Raw genomic sequence first — 25,871 nt, forward strand, 5'->3', positions numbered from 1 at the left:
TTTGAACACAGATCCCTCCTGTCTCAAAGTAGTGAAGCTTCTGTTCATAGCAGCTAAAGTGAAATGAGGCATAAAATTCTATACAGAGTTTCCAGTCTTTGGCAAGCAGAGGTGTCCTTCCGGATTCAGAGAGAGGTGTTGAGCACTTCCAGCCCACTGTGCCTTTGCATTTCACTCATGCTCAGCTTCCTCCTGCACATGGTTTCTAATGATCTTTTCCATAAGTACTGAAGTGTACCTGAGGGCTGTGAAGGAGATGAGGTCACATTGGTTAGAGTTTCTATAAAGCTGCAGAATTCCAATTCCCATTTTGAGTTTTGGTTTGTGAGAGGTTTTAATGTTTCTGTGTGTCTCCAACTGTACGGGCTGTAATTTTATGGCAGATAAACACAAGAAACAGTTTGGAACGAACTGAAAACAGGCAACTGCAGTGAAAAGACTGTGTGCCTGCTTCCTGCTGCTTCCAGCTCAACACGGACATCTCTCTTTAAATCTGGACTGTTTATTGTTAAGATATCCACAAACCCAAACCCTCTATGGGCTCGTATCCAAAAACTGTTAGAGAAACAGTGGGAACCACTGGTAACTCCAATAAGTTTTTATACTCTTTTAACATGCAAACTGGTGGCATTTTAATACAGATGAAAAGAAGCTGTCCAGAGCAATTTGTTTGTGAAAGCTGTATAGGGAAGCTACAATCTTAAAGCATCATACTATCATGTAATTGTTACCATGTTCTTTGGACTGGGGCAAGCACTGGCTGACACGCAGAGATAAACTGCAATTCCAGATTAAAAGATGCTGCTAGCAGTGACAGCAAAGACCCCTGTCGCAGAAGCCCTTCTCATCAAGGAGCATGCTTTATATATAGATTTTCTTTGTGAATGATGTCTTGCATTGTACTCCTTGCAGTCGGACAGCTACTCACTTGATAAACTGCATTACATTACAGTTATCTATTATCACAGGCGTGGGTTGCACAGTAGAAACTATTGCTGTCTGCATGGAAGAGTATCTTTTTCTTTCCAAGGCTTAAAGATAATGAATTGCCTTGACTGGACATAGATGCAATAGTGTCCAGCCCCAGGTGTTAGTGGTGGCTGCTGCTTTGTCATTTAATCAGTTTTATCCATGTCTGAAATATACATTAATGTGGCAATTCTGCCACATCACCTTCTTGAATATGACTGAATCTCTAAAATGTATGCCCAGATTCCGCTATCTTTACTTGTATCAGGTCACACTTAGTTCACACTGTGCTATGCCATGTTTAGTTCCATTAAAGTAAGTTGGGCAACTCAACGAGTAACATTACTCAGCCCAGTAACTGAATTTAGCCCATACTTTACATATTGCCTACAGCAAAATGCTGGGTGATAATGAAGAAGGTTAACTTGAGTGCAGAATAGATTGAAAAGGCTAAATTCCTGCTGAATTACCTTGGGCATATAACACTTTTTATGCTGTCATCTCTGGTTTATCTTAGAGAGGTGATGACACCAGGTTTTTTGTTAAGCCAGCCGAGACTGGAAGGTGTTAGTATTACATTTACATTACAGAAACACTTGCACTGAACACAATTGCTCACAGTAGCGCATGTAAAGTTTGGCCTGGTCAAATTAAGTATCATTAACTCGCCTAATTGAGCAGATTACTTTAAAACAATTTGTACAGCTGTAAAATGAAGTTCAGTGTAATGTTTTCTCTGGAAAAAAGAAATGCTGATTACGGTTCGAGTTTTATTATTTGCTGCAAATTAAATGTTGCACATTTTACTGTGTGCATCCTACATCCTAATGGATTTTTTTTCTGTACAACTAAATCCAGCAAGCAATCAAAATCATAGAATCTAAATTGCATCCAGTGTAGTGTTCTTCAGAAATGTGCTCTTGAATAGAATAACTCTTGAACAGGAAACTTTTCACATGAGCTGCTTTCTACATCTTTATCCTAAAGCCTGGTAAAATCATGCAAAGGATATAGCTTCCTGGTTTATTCCCAATATTGTGAGGAATTTGGATTACAGACACTTCAGTACAGGCTGCATTTTAGTTCAGGTTACTTAGGACACTTTGGTTTTGCAAATCCATAGACTGGCATCCTCTGTGCTTTTGTATGCAACTACTATATAAATAATTGTAACTTCAAAGTCAGGCTGATATCGTGCAGGGAACAGGCGGCAGTCTGAATGTATCAAAGTTGCTAACTACAGGAGTTATTTCTAAGGAGTATTCTGACTGCTTTCTACAAGCTGATAATGCAGTGAAAAAGAGGAGTGCTGCACAGCCAGGCCAGAAGGACCTGAGACCGTATTTTAGGCTTAGGGATGAAAACCAGCTAAGTGTTAATCTAATACCTCTCCTCCTGCAAAGGAAACCTTGTGTAGAAAAGGTTTGTGACTTTCTGGCGATAACTCAGCATTTTATAGGCCTGCCTACTGCACCACTGAGTGCCCTCTCTGCAAGCAGAACTGATACCTGCAGGTTTCCACAAATGCCCATTCATCAGTGGCTTAACTGTAGGTCCTGGGCAGTGAATTAGACTGTTGAGGAACATGTGCTCATCTTGTTCTGCTTCATTAGCTACAAGGATAGCCCCAGTGGAGGGGATGGAGAAAACCTGCAGGCAGAGATGTTACAAGTACTGCAAGTAATGGCATCAGGTCTGCTCTGCCAGAGCCTTTCATCTAGTATTGCTGGCTCCAGGTCAGAACTGAGCATTTCAGTGGGTATTTGTATTCAACATTCTCTATGTGGGCATTTCAGAATACTAGGACTTTGCAGAGCATGATAAATAAATAACTCTAAAGGGGGATTTATATTTGATATGTATACAATTTTATATCATCGGCTTGGTAAGATGGTAATGATTGTAATAAAATGAAAACATAACTCAGTGTACTGTTATTATTATGGGTTTCTTAACCCACTGCTAAAATATGGTTGGGGATTTTGTCTTTAGAAGTTAGTAATTCTGTGAAACCTTGGGAGTACCCACATCCTATCAGGCAAGCTGTCCCATGGACAGTAGCCATTCACAGGCTCAGTCTGTACATCTCTTCTAAGAGACCAATTCCTAAACCCAAACTGAGTGAAATCCTTTTAGCTCTTCAGGTTCTGTTTTTGTCAGCAGTCTTGGTCAGTGTGGTGCACTGCTGACCTATTAGATGTGTTCAGAACTGCATTAACAAAATGAGAGTTAATGGATTGCACAGAGCTATCACTATTAACCATTTAGATTCTGAATGTGGAATGACGGAACAATTAGTAATGGTGCAAAAATGTGCTCTAAAGTGATTTACAGCAGGGAACTTACACTCTGAACCTGGCACCTGAAAAAATGGACACATTATGAGGTAAATACCAAGTAGTGAATAGTTTGTATTTACTGGGGGTTTTTTTTTAGTATTTCCCATCCCAGCACATCAATAATATAATTTTCCATTGAAATGAGGCAGGGAATGCTGAAATATCTGGATAACAAAATCTCATAATTCTCAAGTCAGCTTATGTATAACAGAGCTAAATTGCTTTTTCCAGCTAGAAAAAGTAGCAAGTATTAGTATTTTATTTTTAGTAGCACAGAAATGATGCAGAAGAAAAATACGATGATCCCAATGGCCTTATTTCTGGTGTCCATGTAGAATTAGCGCTTGTGGCTAATCCTGAATCCTTTGACACTTTAGCAAATAGATGATATTAAGATGTTTAGTTTCTGCCTGGAAAACTCATCACAATTGACAATTATTCCCAGTGCTTAAAAGCCAATAAATATATCTGTATAGTTTCAATTGTTAAAAAAAAAAATCCCAGTGGTTCTATAATCATAGAATTCATTCCTAATGCTGTTCAATTGTGCTCAGCAAAATTCTTCCTTAAAAATAGTTACATCTGAAATAACACAGAAAAAAAATATCCATGCAAATGAATGCTTCAGAAGAGTGCCAAAAACTACAAATATGCATAATTTCTTAGGAACATGCCATGTGACAGAGACAATGGGATCTTTCATGGCACAAAAGATGGATAAATTAACTTGTCTGAAATGTTGAAATGCTTAGTTTTGGATCTTCTTTGCAATGGAAATATACTGAATATGGAGAAAGCTGTAGTTATCTGCGGCGTATGATGTTAAACTGAAGTGAATGGACCTTGATGAAATTTGTGGTAGAGCCAGACAGGCTCAGCATGTGCATGAGACACAGAGATAAATACTCTGAATCAAGACCATACAGCAAATAAGGATGGGATGCTTAAGTTCTAAAATATAAATTATGTAATGATTATGAAATAGAATAGTATTTATAATATTTTAATTTATAGTATAAACTGTATATTAATGTTCTTTTGCACAAAAGTAGGCTGCAGAGAGCACACTACCTTAAAATCTACATTGTAAAGGCAGCAAGAAATCTATACGTAAACGCAGCATGATCCTGTCTGGGAGTTCAGTGTCTCTTGGAAGTTTTCTTTTAATACTTGGAATGAAAATATCATAATCCCTTGAGCTTGATGTCATGCTCACTAAAGTCATCGGGAGTTTTGCCTTTGCAATAACTTCGTTCAGGCACTGAGTGAAACAGAGATGACTCTAACAAAAAAGCAGGATGTTATGAAGCTGAGTGTGCCATCAGTATTCAACTGGCATGGCCAAACTGTGATAATGGGAAAAAAAAAGTCATCATAGCCAAATAAGGCAAAATTGTAAAGTAAAACTATATGCAGTATCTGGCCAAAAATGGAAGCAGCAGATGAACTTCACTGTCCAACCTTAAACACCAGGTGAAACTGCTGAAGAACAACCCATGACAGTTAGGAGATGTGAAAGCAATAAGTACAACATGACTATACCTTAAGACCAAGCATATAAGAGCCATGAAAAAGGCTGGAAATGATTTAGCACTGTCTTGGAGATAAAATGAGTAAAAATGTGCAGCAGGATCCTGCTGGGTGTAGTGCTGGTAAGACCCAAGTGAATTCTTGAGTCTCTGTTCAAATCTCTCTTGCATTGATAGCTACTTATAAAGGAGGTTGTCAGATACAATCTATTATAAACCTGCATCATCTAATGTTGGATGCATATGTATTACAGAGTATACGATTCTAACACTATACATGGCCACTAGAGAGGGAGAAAGAATATATCAGTGGTGGGCAAATCAACAAGGAGAAAAGGAAGAAAACCAGGAACTGAAGTCTTTTTAGGCTTGTGAAGAATTTGCACTACTGAGCTAGGACATGGCTTTCCAGATAATTTTACGGTGCTGCAAGAGTGTAAGGCATTGGATATACAACAGCTTCTCTCTCTGTCAGAGCTGTGTGAAATGTTTGGCATCCATCCTGTGGAAATCTATTAATTCTGGCTATATGTCACGGTGAAATTCCTTTTGTGAGCACAGACTTTCTCATGTTGCTTTAAACTGTACGTACGTGCTTTTACTTTTACTTAACAATTTTTGTACTGGGAGGTTTGGGACCCTCCAGCAATCCCCAAGCCAACTGCCGCTGTTCAGATGCTAATTTCAGGCCAGATCCTCCTGAGGTCAAATTTGGCACAGGTTCCGGAGGCTGGGAGCCTTCCAGCCTTCACACAGCGAGGACAAGGCTGGTCCTGGGCAAGGCAGTTTGCAGCACTCTGTTCCTAGAAAACACACTCTTTTGTTTGAGGCATGAGGAAAGTATTTTGATACGGTAGTACACGGTTGCGTAGGCTACATACATGTCATTTTATCAGCAGTTGCTGTTTAATTATTTAGCAAAGTATGTGATTTACATGGTTTACTTTTCTGGGTGGGTAGGGAAGCCTGACTGCCACTTTCTTGATGGCAGACATAAATCGTGGCCTTTCAGGTGTATCAAAATGTGCCACTTGTTTACACAGACAAAATTTCCTCCTGGTTACCACCAATTCTTATATTCTGTTCCTTCTGATACAATGTTTATAGAAAATGTGGTGTCTGTTCTGTCTCTGTTCCTGTGCTAGCAGAATTTACACACCTGGGTTATTTACACAAGAAAGGTGTTCCTTGAACTGACCTGGAGAGGTGATATAAGGGCATCCATCAGGACAGGGCTGTGCTAGAAAGAGCTTTGCAGAACCTCATGAGGCAGGATACTCAATGTAGGTGAGAAGTTCTGCATTCAAGCATATGCAAACATCATTTGCAATAGTACAGATGAAGTAACTCTCTCCACTCGTTTAACCAGTGAACTGAAAGGTTGAGAAAGCCAGAAAATCTCTGTGCATGTAGAGTTTACGGTGTGTAGTTCTAATTATTTTGTACTTTATTTTTGCTTAAATAGCGTATAACATTGTTTGCTGGATGTTGGTAGTGCACAACAGATACTAGAAAGGTTTTCAATACAAGAAAATTATTTTTCCATCCATCAAGTTAGACTGATTTATATGGGTTAATGTCATGAATGGTAAACATTTGTATGCATTGTACGGCTTGTTGGTTCTTCCGTGCTTCACAAATGTCACAGAGAAAAAACTTTTTTGCTTAAGAATGAGTAAGCAGCTTTTCTTTGTAGAAATTCATGCAAATCCTTGGGAAGTGCACTATAAAAATGCTAGTTCTTTTAGACTACAGACGTCTGTGCTCCATTTAAAACGCTCTTTATGGTCTGATTCACTTCTTTAGCAAGTTCTTAAGAAGTCTGCATATTAAGAAAAAGCAGCAGAACTTTAAAGATTTTTACAGAAACTGGAGCAGCAAAAAGCCCATTTTCTAAACCCCCTTTTCCTGAGGAATTGGAGAAAGCAGGTTCAAAATACAGGTTAATTCTTCTCGCAGCTCCATCTAATCCCTCTTTTATTTCCCTCATATGGACAGTCTCTCTCTTTTCCAAAAACCAGAATTATATTGTTTAGTAATAGACTGTTTCCATGTGTGTGCATTTCCCTTCTGCCTTGTGAGCCATCCATGACAAAATAGTTAAGACCAAAGAAAAATCCTTTACTTTAGAGTACAGAATACATTTGTTCTCTAAACATTTAACTTCCAAATGGAAAATCTTAGGAGAAAGACCCTTGAAATAAAGGAATTTTTATTCTGCTAGTAATTAGCACATTTACGTATTAACAGGGCAATGCTAGTACTGTTTATAGAATACTAAGATGTGCCTGCTTTTGGTTGGAGTCTCGGGCTCCACCCCTATGTATCACAACTCAAAACCAGAGGGAATGAAAACAGATTTAGACTAATGCTGGGGATTGTGAGACCTTGTACTTTCTTTATAAGCAAAGTTTATTTGGACCCCTTTTCCTTAAATACACATTTATCATTTTAAATGGCTTTCTATCAGGGTAGAAGTACTCCTCTATATTCTTTCAGCATTTAAAAAGTAGTCTTTCGTGTATCTGTTCATGGCTTAATAACCCTGGTCCATGTGAAAACCAGAAGTTTACAGGCGCTCCCTTTTTAATGACTGCCATTTCAGTAGCATGACCCCGAGGGAGCCAATCAATTATATTTGTGAGTGAGGTACAAATGACAGCCATAACTAATCATGAATTACTAATGACCAGAATCAGCAAGTGTAATTACCCCCCTTCTCTCATTCTTCAGATTTACCCATATATAGCACTGTGCCTCCAGTCTGGCACCTTGGGCTGCTGCTGCTGGCATATTACATCGAAATGCTCTTGCCCTTCTCCTATGTACTCTTCCCAAGAGGCAAAACCTACATCTGTGTATTTGCCTAGTAAGCAAATGACAGTATTGGTATGAAGGAGAACTTCTAAAATAGCTGTGTTTTTCTATGTTTATGTTTCCTAGAATACACAATGATAGTAAATAGCATAAAAAGATTAATCTGTTCAGTTAAGGGCGTACTGTTACATGGATTTAAGCTGCACTGGACTAACATAAGAAACCACTTATTTCCCTGACTCAGGCCAAAGTCCCTGTAGCCCTTTCTCCAACAGTGGCATGCAGAGGGTAAGATGTATTTAGAGGGAGTTTTCCCCTGCCATGCTTTTCCAGCACCTACAGCTCAAATAGTTGATAGCCTAGAACTGTTTAACACCATACCTCAATTATAAACAGAGTAGTTCAGTTGGCATATAGACCAGGCCTTGAAGTAATACTAGTGTTACTTTAGTAGCGTAGCAGTCTGTTCAAACAGACAACAAAGTGTCTCCCCTGAAAGCCTGCTCCAAGCAAAATGACACAAAGTGTATTGTACAGATGAGAAAATGAAACACAATCCGAGTTAGTGATCTACCCGACGTCACATGAGAGCGCACCACAACTGAAATCTGGACACTGATCTGCAAGACACTGTGTTTAAGGCCATTCCAATTCATGACATTCCCATTTCATCACTGTTGCTCATTGTTTGTAGCTTCTAAGTCCATCCTCCCACTCCCTTCCTTCTGCCACAAATGTCTCAGTGACGTAAGACAGAAAAAGAGCAATTGTGGGTAGCTCTGAAGATAATCTGGGTGTAAGAGGGTTATTGAAGTTGGTGCCAAGAAAAGATGGAAAAATCACCCAGTGCTGTTATCTGCCAACCAGACAGCAGTGACAGGTCCAAGTGGATTTGTCAGTAAGAGGGCCTGCTGCTTCAGTAGCTACCTGGTATCTGCAGAGCAGGCTTTGTCATTTGGGCCATCCACTTCCTGAAGTAGAACTGTGGTTTTGGCCAAAGAAAACTAACCTCAGAAGGTGTTGTGTAGGTAGGAGTCCCACCCCCTCCTCACTTTATCCTTCCCGTCCATGCTGCTTGGCCATGGCATAACATTCTCATAGTGTCCTCTTGATAAAAACACCTTCATTCTCCTTTTCTTGGCTAAAATTGCTGGCAGTTAGGCAGATGCTGTCAGGTCAGACACTTTACTCGCTGTAAATGCACGATCCAGGAAAATGGTGCATAAATCGAATATGGTTTTAGTCTGACCATACAATTATTCTCTCTGTGACGCAGAACACTTATTTCTCAAGGGTTCCCAAGGAGTTTGATGATAGCTTTTGAGAAACAGAGTGCTACTGAATGCAGCTAAGGGGGTGTCTCAGTGTAAAGCCAGTGGACAATGTGTCCAATCACCTACAACATGTCCATGTTCAGAATTACTGATACGAGTAAGAAAGCACTGCCATGATGTTTAACCATTTTTCCTTCAGATGGTGGCCTCTGCCTTTTTTCCTGAAGATACAATGTGTTAATAGGAAGGCTTCTTTCAATAATCACTATTTAAAGTACTGAATATTGTAATCTTGTTTAAAGTTTACGTGTATTTTATATTATTTATTCTGTCAAATCCCAAAGTCATACTGAGCTCGGGAGGGCTGGCTGGACCTGTCTACATTTACCCACTGAGTTTCCAAAAGGAACAATCCCTATGTATGTATAAATGAAAAGTTGTCCCGTCCTAGTGAAAATGAAACCTGACCTTTTGTTTCATTATTAATGAACACACCAAAACACATTTATTAAATCTGCACTTTTTCATTATTCCATATGTTTCCTTTTTCCCAGCCCATGTCTGACATGTGACAGTAAAGCACAGCGTGATTGTCCCTAGTGCCTTCTCCCTTGTGACTTCCTGCCACCTGCTTCATAGCGTTAAACAGATGTGTAAGTGTAAAGCATTACAAAACTCATCTTTTCAATCATTTATCACCTAAAAAAAATCCAAATAAATGTGTGCTTTGGTTAAGCATTTTATCTGCTCAATGTAAAGAAGAAAGGCACTGTAGATTTTAGGAAGATTGTGTAGCAATAAAATATTCCACATGCACAGCAAGTCAGATTATCCATTTATATCACAGGTGACCGTTAGGCATTTTATTTCATATCACATCTTGTTTGTTTTCCTTTAGTTGCCAAAATATTCCTCTAACATGTAATAGGATTTCTCTGGAAGATACTTTTTTGACAGAGGCACTGCATTATTCATCATCAAGTGAAGAGGAAAATTTCAATTGCCAGTTTCTGGTAAATGTCTAATTAAGAAAGGGGACTTATGAGCCACAGACAGGCGCCACAATCATTAAAGGGCAGTTTTCTGAAGATTATGAGTCTCCAGTCTGTCAAGCAGAGTTTTTCTTCAGCTGAACTAATTCAGCAGTAGAAAACCTTGTCTAGAACAAAGCCCTTGGAATTAACATCTTGTTTAAGCAAACACATGCGTACTTTGAAGTAAGTGTGATAGGTTCACGACTGTTATTGAGGTCAAGTTTAATGGTAGTGAAGTGACAGAATATAACTTCAACACTACTCTTAATTTCAGCTGCAGCACAGATTGTACATACAGAGTATCTGAAACCATACAGTGTATTTCAAGCAGACCAGTTTACTATAATTGGCACAACCAGTCCAGTTTTAACATGGAAAACTACTGATATGTAGACCAACTAATTCTCTGGCTGCCTAATTAAATCTGAGGGTGTGAAAAGCATATGTACAGAGGCAATTATTTTTGTTTCCCAAATCTTACAGTTTTGATTAGAATTTTTTTGAGCTGCATATTTATTTTGTCAAGCTTCATTTTAGCCCTGATTTAGGATCACACCACTGCTCAGTAGGTTTAAGTCTAGTTAGACTACATCCTTACATCAGGCTTTCTTAATGACTGATTATTTTAGTCTAATTTTTGCAGATCTAAACATGTGAATGGAATTCTAATGGTGAAGGGACCTGAATCAATGATCATCTCAGTGCAACTGGTTTGTGTGCGAGTTCTGTTGAAGGAATAGTCTTCTTGCAGGTGATGCTGCTGGAAGTTGCCAGTGAAATATAGTGTCAGTTAGTTCCTCATCACTACCATCTTCTCATTAGAACAGCAATTTGTATGCTGACCTTGCTGCTTTATAACCTTGGCTGTGTCGTATCTTAGTCTGGTTTAAAAGACAAATCCAGCTTGCCCACTATTGTTTTTACCCACAGTCATTTGTACTTGTCTCAGAGATGTGCCAGGCCGACAGCATGTGAACGGGGCTTTCAAGTTACTAAAACACTATAAAGGTCACTACAACTGTTTATTTATATATGAACTTTAGTATTTGTGGAAGTTGCCAGATCAACAACCATGGAGGCAGAAATCTTCTGACCTCGGCCTGTCTGAAGCAAGGGCAATGGCAACGTGAGCTTCTTTCCTGCCAGCATTTCTGTCCTTATTCTGGAGGGATGGCCTGGAGGAAGGAGTCTCCATACTCACTGATCGACCGATTTCTCAGCTGGAGGTGCCAGTTTTGATGGGTATTTTTTATGGTATATTCCCACCATGAGAACTGGATTAACTCCCACCATTCTGACTCCCAGGGAATAGCATTTTGAGTAATATTTGTGCAGTTCTGGTCATCTGTGATTTAAAATTCTATGTTCTGATACTTGAAAATACCAAGTGTCCATTTAGGAAATGATTTCACACCTCCAAGACTGTGTGTGAACATGTGCTGAGTGGGAAACAGGTACTGAGAAAATTTCCTAAGCTGAGATCTGAATCTTTTTAAATTTTATTTTACAAACTCGGAAGTGCTCTCAGATAGTTCATTCTTCTGAAAGTTTCCTTCAACAAAAATTACTTTTTGGTCCTACAGGAACTGGCTTTCAAAGGGAAAAGCCCTTATTTCTGTTATTGTTTGTATGGGAGCTGATGACATTGTGAAAAGTGAACTGGTCTAAAACACCCTCCCAATTTTCTGGTTTTCTTTCTTCCCCCTTCTCCCTCTATTTTCATAACCTTTAAAATCTTCTGAAGAAATGTTCCATTTAAGTAGAACCCCAAAATCTAATAGCGTGTCATGACTTCATTTCATACGCTGCATGTAACTGGGAAGCAAACCTCAGGATACATCTTAAGATATTATGTGCATCATGTTGCTGCCACAAGCACGCTTATTGTCAGTGACATTGTTCTGCATCAAGATTTCAAGCTGCCTCAGTCCCTTTTGTATCTAATACAAAGCACTGATATGCACAGCCACAATAGACTTTAATGACGAGGTGTCTTAATTTGGTTTTTATGATGTGATTAAAGGTACAATAAGGTATGTGTTCAACAAGAGGGAAGACCATTGTTCTGCATCATTAAGCTCACAGCAGCCCAAAAAGAAATTGTAGGCAATGTGCCAAAGCCCTTAATGAAGAGGATCTCTTTGAATTATCTATGGATGAGGAAGGGATAAAGCCTGAGCCCTGGTATATTTGATCCTCTTTGTGCTCTCTGTTATGAGGACTTACGGAGCCAGACGTACTGGACCTTCTGGAATTGTAATTTATTGAAGCATTAATTTCCCAGCCATGCTAAAGCTCTTGGCCTAATAGAGCAAGTGAAGTTATGTCCTATTATTAATTCTTGCAAGTGTTTCCGGAATTCCCACATCTTGGAGTCATGAACTTATACAAAATAAGGCTAAGGAGATTTATTTGTAACAATGCTCGGTATTTCCTAAAACCAAGTTATGCAAATTTTGTCTAACTTACACTTTAATAAAAGCTTCTTCTAGCTTTCTCAGAAATGGCAATGTCATCTTATCACCTGATATTAGGGTTACATGGATGATACCGAATAAAACCACTGTAAGAGGTCTTTGTTCTCACTAGCATATATTGTAACTTTTGTCTTTTATATTCTGCTATTTTACATGACAATGATTCTTCATTTCCCTCACCATTAAATTTTAAGTGATGGCTTTTATGTGTAGGTTACATTAGGATGCATTTTTATAGTTCCAGTGACATTTAATTATCTGGATGTAGTCCATAACATATAGGATTCCCTCCCTCCTATCTTGTGAAACAGAGAAATCAAAATAGCACCCTGCTAAAATAATTTTATGCAATAATTTATATTCTGGAATAATCGGGGATTATAGTCTTAAATAATTCAGGTTCTACTATGTTAGAAATCCCAGCTTTATAGGATTACATGCACCTCTCACTTCTGTGGAAGCTGGGGGTATTCCAACCATGTTTCCCAAAGGACTTCCCTGCTTAAAGTTAATCACAAGTGCTGTGCCCTGTGCTCCACACATTGTTGAAACAAGGCTGCAGCACTTTGCAGGTTCATTTCTAAATCCAACCTAGCGTCAGGGGATCTGCACCTGCAGCCAGCACTGGATAGTTCAGTCAGCTCAGATATCAGTGAGACTGCTCCTGTGACTGATTTTTAAGGACATGTATTTAAAGAATGTTGTCCTGCATCTGTTGAGAGATGTCAGTAACTTGCAAAGGTTCTCTGCCACCTTCATTTCTCAGTAACAATTGTGCAAGCTTCCTAAACAATCAAGACATTCATAAGTTGTTGCTGTCTGAGTTTGTTCCGGTTGTTGTGCTTCTGAATGTGATTCACAATCCTTAAACCCAGACTGAATGAAAACTTGGTGACCTTGCGGGATAAGTAACTACTACCACAGCCACTGCCTGATCTGAACAGAGCATTCACACAAGCAGTACCAGGCACCAGGTCTGCTGCTGCAGACAGCATCTGAAACTAGTTGTCAGTACCAAATAAAGTCTGAGAAACCTGATTACCTATCCCCGAAATTCTTCCCACCATCACATGTATAGGAGCTTAGCAAGTGGAAGTGAGCCATTATAAATAGAAATGACAGTAGACATGTCTTCCTATTTGCTCTCACAAGTTTTTTTTTCTTCCACAAAGCGTGAGTGTCCTTTGGGTGAGCAAGCAAAGATTAGATCAGAACTAAGCCTTTAAAATTTAATCACTTCCCTACCAGCATAACATACAAACCACATATTTTATTCACTTTGTTGTCAGTGACATCAGTATCTGGGATGAGATGCAGGGGGTGACACAGTGAGGACACAGGATTTCTTCCAGTCCGCTGAGCAATCCCCTCTGCCGGTGAGCGCTGAACACAGCAGCGCAGGGAAATGCCAACCAGCTCGACACCCCTGTGACTGCCCGTCATTGTCACTTACTCTAAACCACCTCAGGAGTGGCAAGGTGGTAGAGTACAGCTGGAAGGAGCTGGGCACCTTTTGTGTATCATCTGGAGCGTGCGTACAGAGAACCCACTTCACATTTTCAGAGGTTACAGTAAGCTATCTATGATTATTTCAAGAGAGAGCTGTAGGAGTGTGATCCTAAACACCTGGCCATTGCTATGCATGATTCCATTACACTGTTTGGTCCAAATCGTACTTCAGAGGTGACAGAGTGAGAAATTTCAGAAACAGACAGAAGGAAAAAGCAGAAACAGGAAACAACATTTTTGTAATAGAGGATAATGTGTTACCACATTTTTAGAACACTTATCAGATGCTCAATATGAGTAAGTTGATATATAAAGATCTGTAGAACTGTTTTACTTTGCTGTCAAATCTAACTTTTTTTTAGCTGACATGTCTACAAAGTGCAAAACCAATATGAACTTGACAAGAATAGACACTTAAAGACCAGACTGAGCACTGAATGAGTGCCTTGCACAGAAAGAAGTGTCTGCATGTACTCGTAAACAGATGCAATCCATTCCTTGCACATCTTCCCTAACTTGTTCAAAGAGTGTGTGACCAAGCCATGATCCTTGGTAAGAAATTTTCTGTAATGCACACTGGAGAAATTATCAACAGAGTCCTGTTTTGTGATGGAAAGTTTTGTAAAAAGTCTGATGTATAACAGCATACATTTAAATACTGCATATTCTTCAAGTGGGAATGGGAAGGTACATCATAAAAACATAATCATTCTCATACACTTATCAATAAGGCAATCCCCCTTTCACTGCCACTTGTGTAAGCACTTTTTGGTATTCTGTTTTCCCTGTCATTAACAGTGGTCACAAGCCCCCAAAAGAATATTTGTTTCTAGAAATGAAATCTAATTCTTTACCTGACAAACTTCATACAGTAACTTGTACTGTTCCTCTTGCTTCTGCAGAGTGCACAGGCTGCATCCCATGTTTAAGTAAGTGGCAGAAATAATCTTCCTTATTCGCCAGAGCAGCCACAGCAATCTCTGTTAGCAAGCATGCATGCAGGTATCCCTGAGACCCCAGGTGAGCGGGCTGGACCGCAGCGCTTCCCGGTGGTCTCACACAGGCTGCTGCAGAGCGACTGTGCTCTCTCCTTCCGTGCTCTCCCTCCGTCCTTCCCTGGCAGCACACAGCACTCCCTCTGCCGCTCTGCCGGCTGCCGCACTGTGCTCCAGTGCTCAGACTATATACTGCTACTCATGCATATTAATCAGCTCTCATTGACTATTCATAACAGACAGTGATACAGAAGCTATAATTGCCAGCTATGACAGCTGAAATTTCTCTAATTAACAGGCAAGTGCTTCAGTAGCTGGCATAATAAAAGACACTAACAATTTTGTAAACCATTTTGTAGCAATTACAAATAAACATGACTACGTTTTACTACAGTCCCTCAGGATAATTCTTAACATATTTAAGCAGGCTGCGAGTACAGTTTAAATGTAAGTCACAATGAAATGAATGTAATGGCACAAAACTCAGTGGTGGCTGTGGCAAAGTTGAATATGCTTAGTAGCATTTATTTTCCCCTCCTACTGTGGTGCCATCTGAGAGCCTCAGTTTTACAGCAGGAGATGACTGAACAAGGCACTTAGCAAGCAGAGAAAGGGCATCTCTGTCCCTGAAAGCCTATGTGCAGCCTTAGGACCTGCTACAAAGCAGAAGAGATCTATGTGAATGTATATGAATTCAGGGAAAAAAAGGAGTGCCTTGGATTAATATTTATAATTTTATTTAATATTTATACAAGTGAAAAATGGGCATCTATGCTACTGACTCTCATTGTATTTGAAGAGTGTAACTAATAGCTTCACATATAATTTGTTACATTAAAAATATGAACTTTGCCAGATTATAAAAAGATATGCAATAAATTAAGTATAGCATTTATAAGTATGCAGTATGTGAGTGCCTAGATCCACACTGAACCTGTACCATAAATGCAAAGGATAAAACATCAGTGAACTGACCAGTGAACTAGAAAAGTACTCATAAGTCATAATCTGTATGGGTATTTTCCAGTCTGTAGGAAACACTGCCTTGTGTTATGAGTTTGGATTGACCATGTGTTCAAGCATAGTTCAAGCATTCGGAAGGTATGCATTTTTACAATCCTTATTTCAATTCGTTCTGCTACAAAGAAGAGCAGTCGATAGAACAGCTAGGAATGAGACCAAAGGTACAGTTCTAATGCAGGCGTTGCATGGCAGAGACCCTGGATTTCATGCTGTGCTTATGTAACTGGTTTCTACCTCTTTGCTTAGTAAGTTTCTGTGGATGACAATGGAAAGTTGTGCAAGGATTATCTGCAGCTTTTATATCCAGACTCTGTACATAGGTATCTTGCTGTAGGTATCTCGTAGGATACCCAGCTATTGCTATGCTTGTACCGACTCACGGTTTGCATTAAAATGATCAGCTCCTGAAACACGGTTCATGCTGGCCATATGTGTTAGTACTAAGCCTCAGTAAACAGACACCGTGACAAGAAGAGGTCCCTTAACTCTGAGCCTGTGTTTTGGTAGCAAAATCCACCTACCTGCAGGAAAAGAAAGAAATGAGACCTCTTCAAATCCCTGCCAAACATCTGAAAGCAGGTAGGGACTCCACCCCTGTGTGTGACTGAGATATTTCCCTGGCAAGATCACCACTGCAATGGTGGTAGAACTTGCTAAGTTAGAGCAAATCAGAGGTAGCCTGGACCTTACTCTTGGCCCTGTAAGCTGAAGAATGATTCAGGCTATCCTGATTAAAATCACAGAATACCAGGCTGGAGGGTCCAATGTTTCTTAGTGAAGCTTATCTCAGTTAGATAGAGCAACGACGTACCACGGGCTTCTCCAAAGGTGGTTGAAAGCCAGTGGCTGTGGATCCTGAACAACTGGAAAGTTCTTGCATGAGGGAACTGGTGTTCCCCAAGAGCAGAAAAGATGATGATGATAACTGAATCAAGAAAAAAAAGAAGACCCTGGTGAAATGGTAGGAAAACCTATGGCTTTGATTAGCTGGTTTCTGATTTTGTAATTTAATTAAGCAACTTCAGATTAAACTTTCAAAACTGTTGTCTATGATTTGGAGTCCTTTCATGCAATTCAGCTTCTTCTTAAATACTATTTGCTATTGAAGTATTATTGTTCAGGTGCCTGAGTTCAGTCAGGATTTTCTTTAGCAATAGCACACAGCTGGATGTGATTAGAAATAGAACAGAAACAAGCAGGATATTTCATTTCCACTTGCAACGGAAATGCACCTATTGGTTGTTTTCCTATAGGAACATGATAGACTACATGAGGTAACACTTCATCTGATTCCGAAAGATAATCTGTAAATCAGGAGAATAAGCACAGGACTGTTGTTTTGATGTAGGAATGGACGGACCCCATCCATGCGATGTTTCAGATTCTTCACCTAATAAAGCCTAAGCACGTTGCTCAGCACCAAACTGTGGCTTATCAATGCAGCTGGCTTCATTGCACTGTTGCTGTGGTAAATAAGCTATCCTGACAGTCAGGCCAAGGCTTATCTCAATGGAGATGTTTTCCATTATGGAAATCTAACTTGTATTTCTCTATTCATCTCATAGGCAGAAATGGTAGTATTGCCTCAGGTTAATATAGACTAGTTTGTACAGTGCTTTGCCAAACTTTTAACATTTGGGCTGTAAGCTTGTGTTCTGGGCATTGTCCAATGCTGATTTTTGCTTTTAACGGTACACTTGAGCCAAAGTGTTTCAGTCATTTCCAAGAGTAAGATTACAGAAAAAACCCAACATTGTTTGCCCATGTTAAGAAATTCTGGATATGTTTTCTTTGAGAAAGTTTTACTATCAACATAATTTGAAACAAGAATTTGAAGTTTGGCACAGGGACAGTTTGTGTTGTTCCTGTGAAATCTGCTAAATTTGGTCAGCTTTTAAGCTGTTGCGGTTTGCATGTTCTCAATACAAAGTTGCTATGAGTTTCTGGTTTAATTCTCATGAGATTCCTGCCACGATAAATGAGTTTGGTGGGTGATGCCAGAAGGTCTGACAAGACCAGTTCCATTTCCTAATTGCTCTTTGTGAGGTTTGAGGACTGATATCAAGAACAAAGAGATCTTCTCAGTGCTCCTCACTGCTGGACCCAGCCAGCCAGAAAGAGCCCCCTGAGCTGTCCAGGATGGAGTGGATGTTAACTGTGTGATATTATAACATATGTATGAGTTACAGGAACCCTTGTCCATCCATGCTGTACGTGGGGAAAGTAAATAGTCTTCCTTTGGTTTGCCCACATAAAGCAGCTTGTTACAGGATCTGTCATCTGTGTTAACAATGTGTCATGTGTGGTCTCACCAGTGTGCCACAGATAATGAGCTTAGCAAAATGTACGTGTAGTGGATGGCTTATATCACGTGTAATGTGAATATTATAGTGGTCCCAGCTGAATCTGAGCAATCCAGACTGAATGGGAAGTTGGTGAGCCAGCTGACTAGGAACAATAGTAAATAGCCTTTGAATATACAAGGTGCCAGCAAAAGCTTTCATTAGCATTTATCTAGATTACTTGCTCCCTGACTGATCACATGTGACCAAGTCTGCAATAAACCCTTCTACCAAGGTACCTGGCTCCGAATATCAGACATTTGTTTTTGTGTGCACAAGCTAATTCCCAAGGAACAGAGGAGTGGAAAGCAGCCAGCCTGCGTGGGCCACCATGAAGGGCAGGGTCCTGCTTGTCTCTGGGAAGCTGGATGTCCTGGACAGACGGTAGGTGCTGGTGATGAGGGAATCCTGCCATAGACCATAGGCTGCTTTTGCTGTTTGTATTTGTCTTAGTTGCAGCTCATAACCTCTCAGCTTGTAGCTACAAGCCCAGTATATATTTCACTATTTAAATGTTTTATTTATGTTACCATTAAGCCTGTCAGGTGTTGGCAGGTAAGGAGAATCTACAGGAGACCAATGCACTTGAGGCGTCCTGCCTGTCTGCATGGGATGGTGAATCAGAATAAAGAGGGAAATAAAGCACTCATGAGGGACCTGCACCCTGGAGGGGAACATTATTAGGGAACTCAAAGGCCAAAAAGCGCTCTCTGCCAGCTTTTCAAGGGTAAGGGCTTCGGCTGCCAAGTGTTGGCTTTTAGACAACAGTTCCCACCAGCAAGAATAAACTCATGTCCTTTGTGCGAGGAGCAGATGGCACATAGCTACTTCACAGATCTGGGCAGACACCAAACCCTTGCGCTCGGTTCTGGGAGTTCCTAATGTTTGAGTGGCTGAGTGCAATATTAGTAACGGTTTGGCATTGTTTATTTTGTTTCTTTAAATGCAAGTTGGCTTTCCCAGTATGCAGTAACCATTTAATGCTATATTTTTGTACATAGCAAGTTCTGTTTAAACAAACGACTCCTATTTAAGCCGCATTATTAGGGAAATGTTTGCTTAATGTATCAATACTTTAATTACTTTTCTTGTTTTTGCAAATATTTAAGATGTGAGAAACAAAAGCTAGAGAAGAGAACAGCTGTGACTATAAATAATTCTAACATTGGTGTGCTGTATAAACAGAAGTCAGGAAACTGTACAGATGATGAGTACATAGAGTGGTGCAAAAGAAAACTGTTTGTGCTACACAACTGTGCTTTAAAGTAAGGATCTGGAATTTTTCACTGTGTTAGGGTGCTTCTCAATTAGAGCCATTGGGTTTTTACTGTGTTAGGGTGCTTCTCAATTAGAGCCATTGGGTTACCTCTATTAAAGCCTGAGTGCCTCTGTTGAGAATGTGATTAGATTGGAGCTCTGTTGCCCTGTGTTTATTTGTAGAGTTTCAGTACTACAATCCACTGATAGCTCTGAAGCGTTGGATTCTTAATAATACATTTAATTAGTGTGGATCTCCTTTAAAAATACCCTTCTGAACAGTCCTTTGTTGAATATGTGAAAGCAAACCAGGGTTGTCTACGGCATTGTGCAGGCACACAGTTAAATACATTCGCTAAATATAACAGCAAAAAGATGTCAATTCTGTATTCTTTTTTGCATGTGGGCATAGCAATCTGCCTGTGCATTGGAAGCCTCAAGTCTGGAGCCAAAATATTTAAACTAAAACATACCACAAGAGAGGATGTGAAAGCAAATGTAAAACTTTGGCTTTATTCCCATCAGTTAATGTTGAAGCCTTGAGATCCTTATTTGCTCCACTTAGCATCTCTGAAAGGGTTCCAATTCTCAGGAGTAACTTAAATGAAATGATACTTCTTGTTAAACCACTGAAGGAACTGTTCTGTCCTGTAAGCTCTTTAAGGAGTCTGATACCTCTTTAATTTATGCCACTTGAGAAAGGCAGTAACATTATAGGAACATTAGAGCAGCATCACTGTAAGCGCTGCAAAGTCAGTAGATACGAGAATGCTATTGTGTTAATTCAGTCTTTCATGAAGCAGAAATGATGAGGTCAGCATAGGGTAAATAACTGTTTAATATGCCACTGAGACCTTACGATGGGGAGAATTAGGATGCTAAGAGCTGACCTATGGGCTGTGAAACTCCTCCTACTGCGGGCTGCCTCTTTGGGTGTCTGTTACAGCAGTGACAAGAGGCCTTGGTCAAAGATTAAGACAAAAGGTGATCTCTGAACCAGAGAATGTGCATGCTGGATTTACAGTGATGACATTGTGATGGAAGTGGGTGAGACAGGGTTTTAGCTACTGAGGACAGAGGATCAACTAATCAAAAGGGAGTGCTCTTTAACCTAATCATAAACCAGCTCCAAAATCACCATCTGCTAGCTACAATACTTGAAGCCTAGCAATGCGCAAGTGAGGGAGCTGGAGGCAGATCACACCTTAAAGAGCTGTTCTTTATCTCAAATCCCTGATGCACTATCCTTGTCCATTCTCCCATTCGTGACACAATGTAGTCAAGACACTACGAACCACAAAAACAAAAGTACGAAAGACTCGCACGGAAATGAGATGATCTGATTATAGGCTGGATTTGTGCTCTAAAAGCTTCTTCCATGTTAGCTGAAACCTCAGCTTCCTTGCAAAAAAAGCAACTTTGATTTCCTGGGTTTGTCACTGGAACAGCCAAGCTCATCTCTCTAATTTGTTACGGGCTATTTAACTAGATACATTCTGTTTAAGAAGAATGACAAATTTGAGCTTGGACAAATTGTCAGTTCTTTACATGGTAAAAGAGCTGTGATTATCGTTAGCAGTTACAAGAATAGGAAACAGAGAACTAAGAACATTTAAAGGAAGAAAGTGGATAATGAACGCATAGGAGTGTGGAGTCAAATGTTAGTTATACACTTGTGTTTATAAGGTTCATGTGCTCTCAAATCTATAATTACTTACAGAGCACGTACCTCCATTTTGATTTTTGCTATGAGATGTCACTTTAGAGGGATAGCATTGGTAAGCATAGACTGCTGTAAGTGATGGTTCATTTTAAAAGTGCTAATACACTTTTAATAATCTCAGAGCAAGCAAAATGATTCAGTGTACTTGAATGACGCATAAAAACTATTGACATAATGCTTAATCTTTAAAACTGATAGACACATAGCCAAAAGCTAATAAAGTTCATTCTAATACAAACGATCAAGTAAAATAGTATATCATAGTCTGTGTTAGCTTTGGATCCTGATCATATAACTGTAGCCCAGGGACAAAGAAAATTGAAGTGATTTAGAAAGGTACCCAGTAGGATATATCTGATATTAGGCAGTTTGCTGAAGCAAAACAGTAATGTCAGAAAGATACAAAGGTGTAAAATCCATTTGACTGTGTCCAAATGCTTCTACTCTTTGACCTTACTGTCTCCAGATGAACTCCCATTAGGGTCAGCTGAATAATGCTTAATAATATATGGCCAGAAACTGCCAAGACCTCCTACGGATCACAGCCTCCACTTACTTCTGTATTTTAACTACTGTATTCATATTACAAATTTGAAGCCGTTTCTATTTGAAAAGATATTAACTTTCATTTCTCAGTTTTTACTGCTCTACACTTAATTTGAAACAGAGCAAAACAGGAATCCCATCTATGGTTCAGCAGGTTTTATACTAACCATCTAATGAAAAGCGTATTTGGGAATATTAACTATTAATGGTAAATGGCAGTCAAAATGGAAAGAATTGCTTATATGTTTGCCTTTGTGTTCATTTCTAGGTTCAAGTGGACAATAAGGAATCTGACTGCAAATTCACTGGTAGAACTCCTATGCAGAAAAGACCCAGAAGTTGAGCAGACCTTGAATGAAGCTGGATTTAAGACTTTTAGGAACAAAGGAAACGTAAGTGCCATTTCTGTCTTTGAGTTGGGAAAGATGCATTTGTGCTGAAGGAGGCTGGCATTAGCTCCAGCAGTGGTCAGTGTGATTAATTCAACTGTAGGCACACAGAGAGGCCAGCAGGGACTGCAAGACTCTGCTGGATGTGTGAAGCAGCAGTCATCTCTGCTTCAGCAAAAGTACAGTCAAAAGAGATTAGACGTATGGGGTAAGAGGAAGGAGCAACAGAGGCAGTTTGCAATCCCAGAGGCAGGCTGTGTCTGTGCTGCGAACTTCATCTGTGCATTCACAGCACCAACTATGACTTAGTTTTGAAACTGTGGAAGAATACAGAGGATGGCTGAGGTCCTATTGAGTGCTTTAGTGTTTAGCATATGAAATACATCAACAATATAGCATCGTATTTGGTTTCCATTTATCCTCCTTACAATATAATCTCACCAGCATATGAAATTGCAGCGAAGCTGATTCATTTCTTGTTTCTTTATGAAATCAATACTATTGCAGTAACATTGATTTGATAAAAGACACTCTAAGGCATTAATCTGATCTCTGATACAAGGAGAACACATTTTATGCCTAACTTGGTTCATCTTGAATGAGGAATTCTAGTTCAATGAGTAAAGTCTGCTGTTGGAGGGCACACGTTTCACAACTTTGTTCCTTTTATAGGTAACATTACTGAGCTTTATCTTCAATGGCAATGGAAGTGATTTCCTCCTGTTATTAGCACTGTATTTCTGTGAAGTCCTGTGAATCAATGGGAGGTTACATGTTTACCTGAACGAAAAAGATAAATTACTTCCATAGGTTATTGTATTGGCTAACTGCATAGAGTTATTATGTAGATATACTTCCTCTGCAATTTCTTCCCTCAAAATACATATTCCAATAACCACTATTGATTATGCAGTATTGAAACGAACACACAAATATAAACATGTGATACAAGAAATGGGAAAGTACACAGGCAGTCAGACACAGTGATGAATACCAACAATAAGCCAGGAATGCTCATTCCTATTGGAAGACACATTCCCCCACTAATCTTGTCATTTCCAATGAAGTCCCAGAGCTGCAGGCTTTCCATGATGCACAAACTGCGCTCCACTTTTCCTGCACACTCGTCTTACTGAGAAAGTAAGACACACATGTGTTTCTTTCCATTTCTCTGCAGAAAGACCAGTGTCCTTAATGAGAATTTTACAGGCAGAATGTAAGTTAGAAGACATATAAATTACATAGGGATAATCTCATAATGCACAAAATAAGTGGTTGTGGTTCTTCCAAAGTCTTGCTGCGTGTCTGGAATTTCTGTCCTGCTGGTTATCTGCAGTGTGACACTGGGCTGGGAAGCTTGGAAGCTTTTATGATTTATGGTATGACTGTAGCTTTGCAGGTTAGTTTTCTATGTTGTGGTTATTGTTATGGTGGGTTGTGGCTTGTCTAGTTTGGGGTATCAGATGTAGTTGAGAAATAAGTTAATGTTTCAGTGAAATTTCTTATCCCCTCTCCACTTTCGTGATCCTTTGTTGCTCCTTCAAGTAAGAGGGCTGCTGCACAGCTCCCTGCTTTCTGTTCAAATCACTTTTGTCTGCTCTGAACATGACAATACAAAACTCATGCTTTTTTTAGGCTAGTGTAATGTAATGAATGTACTGGATTGCATGTACATGTCTAGAAGCACAATCGGTTCATGGCCAGGAGAAGAGACTCTAGATTTCCGAGAAATACACCTATGAAAGCATGAAGTAACTCACATGTAAAGCACAGAAAATGGGGGTGCCTACTTAAAATACGAGATTGGTTGCCAATATGACAATCAACACAATTTCCTATGCTACTTATGATCTTTTTCTGTTTATCTGCTGCAGTTAGAAGGTTATAAACTCCCAAGCATGTATTCCTAAGTCTTTGAAGTTCAGGTTTCTTTGAGTTTCATGTTCTTGGAGAAGGAGAGAAATTACAATAATTACAGCTTAAAATATTCTCATTTCATGGTGTGGCTAACAAGTGAAACTACAGTAATGATGTAATCTAACATGTCAAAAACAAAAATGAAAAGAGGAGACAGAAGGCAGGATGGAGCCAAGGGATGCGGTACGCCATGTCATCTTCTAATTAACTAACTGATCCTTTAAACTGTCAAAATCAGCAAGGAACTCCATGGCCCAGTGTCTTATTAATATTCATACTAGGCCACTAGAAGCGATGATTCCAGTCCCAGTGGTTATAGTTAAACATTAAAAAAGAGGAAGCCAGGCTAGCCAGGGCTGCAACAGCTTCACATTCATAAGGAAATGAAGGCAGGCCACCCTGCTTCCTCCAAACCTCTGCTGGGGGATATTCTCTGAGGATGCATATTGATTTCTGGATTATTACGGGGGTTGTATATTGAAAAAAACAATTCTTTTTCTTCTTGCTATGAGCTGCCACATTGTTAATCACATTGAGCTCTATGTTGTCAAATGGAAGATGCATGTAACGCTTTGTAATATGAGCCCATTCTTAATTTTGCACACAGCAAATGAATCCACAGTTAATAAACCCGTCGTTTAGAGGAATGGGTGAACTCATTTTGCCTTGTAGGATGCAGTTCAGGATTGGTTTAGCAGAAATCTGGGGCCTGCAAGAAAAATAATTGTCCATAATCTTCTTATAATACAATTATTCTCTTACATTTCAGACTGCCAGTCTTTTCCCAACTCCCAGTTTCCTGAATCTTGAAGTCTAAGGGAGCAGCTGACATTTGGTTTCTCCATTAATTTTCTGTTTAATTCTTCATGGCAGGACAATGCTTTAAAAAGTAAAATCCTTTCTGCTCTTCATTACACATACTATTTTGGGGCCCACTACAGGTCTGCCATGGACAGAGATGTGCCTGTGTACAGTAGGTGATGGGGATGAGGAGGGAATTCATCATGCTCTGAAGTCAAAGGCAGTTTTGGCATCAGCCTTGTATAAGTCATTTTAACTGTGAGGGGGAAGTTAATAGTAATTTTAACTATTTTGAGGGCAGTTAATCCCATTTTACACTTGCCATTTCTATCTGTGCATGACACAGTAAAAAGCAATATATTATGCAGAACTTTATATCAGTACGATCAGTAAAGGAGTAGCTGAGCCATAAATCAGGTGCTATACCTCTAAATGAAAAAATAATTAAATAGTTTGAATCTCATTAATTGGTATCTTTGATTTAATTGATCTACTAAAGGAAAATGCCTTGGGTTACCACCCTGCTCCTGTTCTCTACTGTGCCCTTTGCCAGTTTCCTTTGATCTAACTTTTTCACATTTTCACACAGCATCTAGAGGACATAAAGCTTTGCATCAACCACCTTTCACAGCCCTCTGTAGATCCTTGTCCCACAGGAGCAGGCAGGGCGAGGAGCAAGTGCTTATTGAGTAGAGGAGCCTGGCTCCTCCTGATGCTGTGGGCATCTGCAGCTCTCCTGCATCCCTCACAAGCCACCAGGACCATGCTAACAGGCTGACTTTGGATTCTCAACACGAAGTCCTCTCAAGCTTAAGTCACAGCAGGCCAGTTTCTGGTAACTTAACTCATGGCCCCTGGGGTTTCCCTATCAGCCACAGGCCATGCCCTGGAGCACAGTCAGCATAGCAAGGTCCTGCACAGGCCCCTGGG

The 25,871-nt window shown here is 39.7% G+C and overlaps 1 protein-coding gene across 2 annotated transcripts in view; it reads right to left on the minus strand.

The window, feature by feature from the left end:
• Positions 1–25,871, minus strand: part of PDZRN3 (PDZ domain containing ring finger 3) — a 144,134-nt gene that overhangs the window by 18,102 nt on the left and 100,161 nt on the right. The window contains exon 1 of one of the 2 annotated variants that reach the window (XM_061362112.1): positions 14,803–15,120. The exons of the other annotated variant lie outside the window; for it this stretch is intronic. Within the exon in view, the coding sequence (XP_061218096.1) occupies positions 14,803–14,871 (69 nt within the window). The 5' untranslated portion in view covers positions 14,872–15,120. Of the gene's footprint in view, positions 1–14,802; positions 15,121–25,871 lie in introns of those variants that run through there. 2 annotated transcript variants of the gene reach the window in all.

Source organism: Neopsephotus bourkii, unplaced genomic scaffold, assembly GCF_033783945.1.
Source record: "Neopsephotus bourkii isolate Nb327-2 ecotype Australia unplaced genomic scaffold, CSIRO-AGI_Nbou_v1 NB_1080, whole genome shotgun sequence".
In the NCBI taxonomy this organism is placed as follows: Eukaryota; Metazoa; Chordata; class Aves; order Psittaciformes; family Psittacidae; genus Neopsephotus; species Neopsephotus bourkii.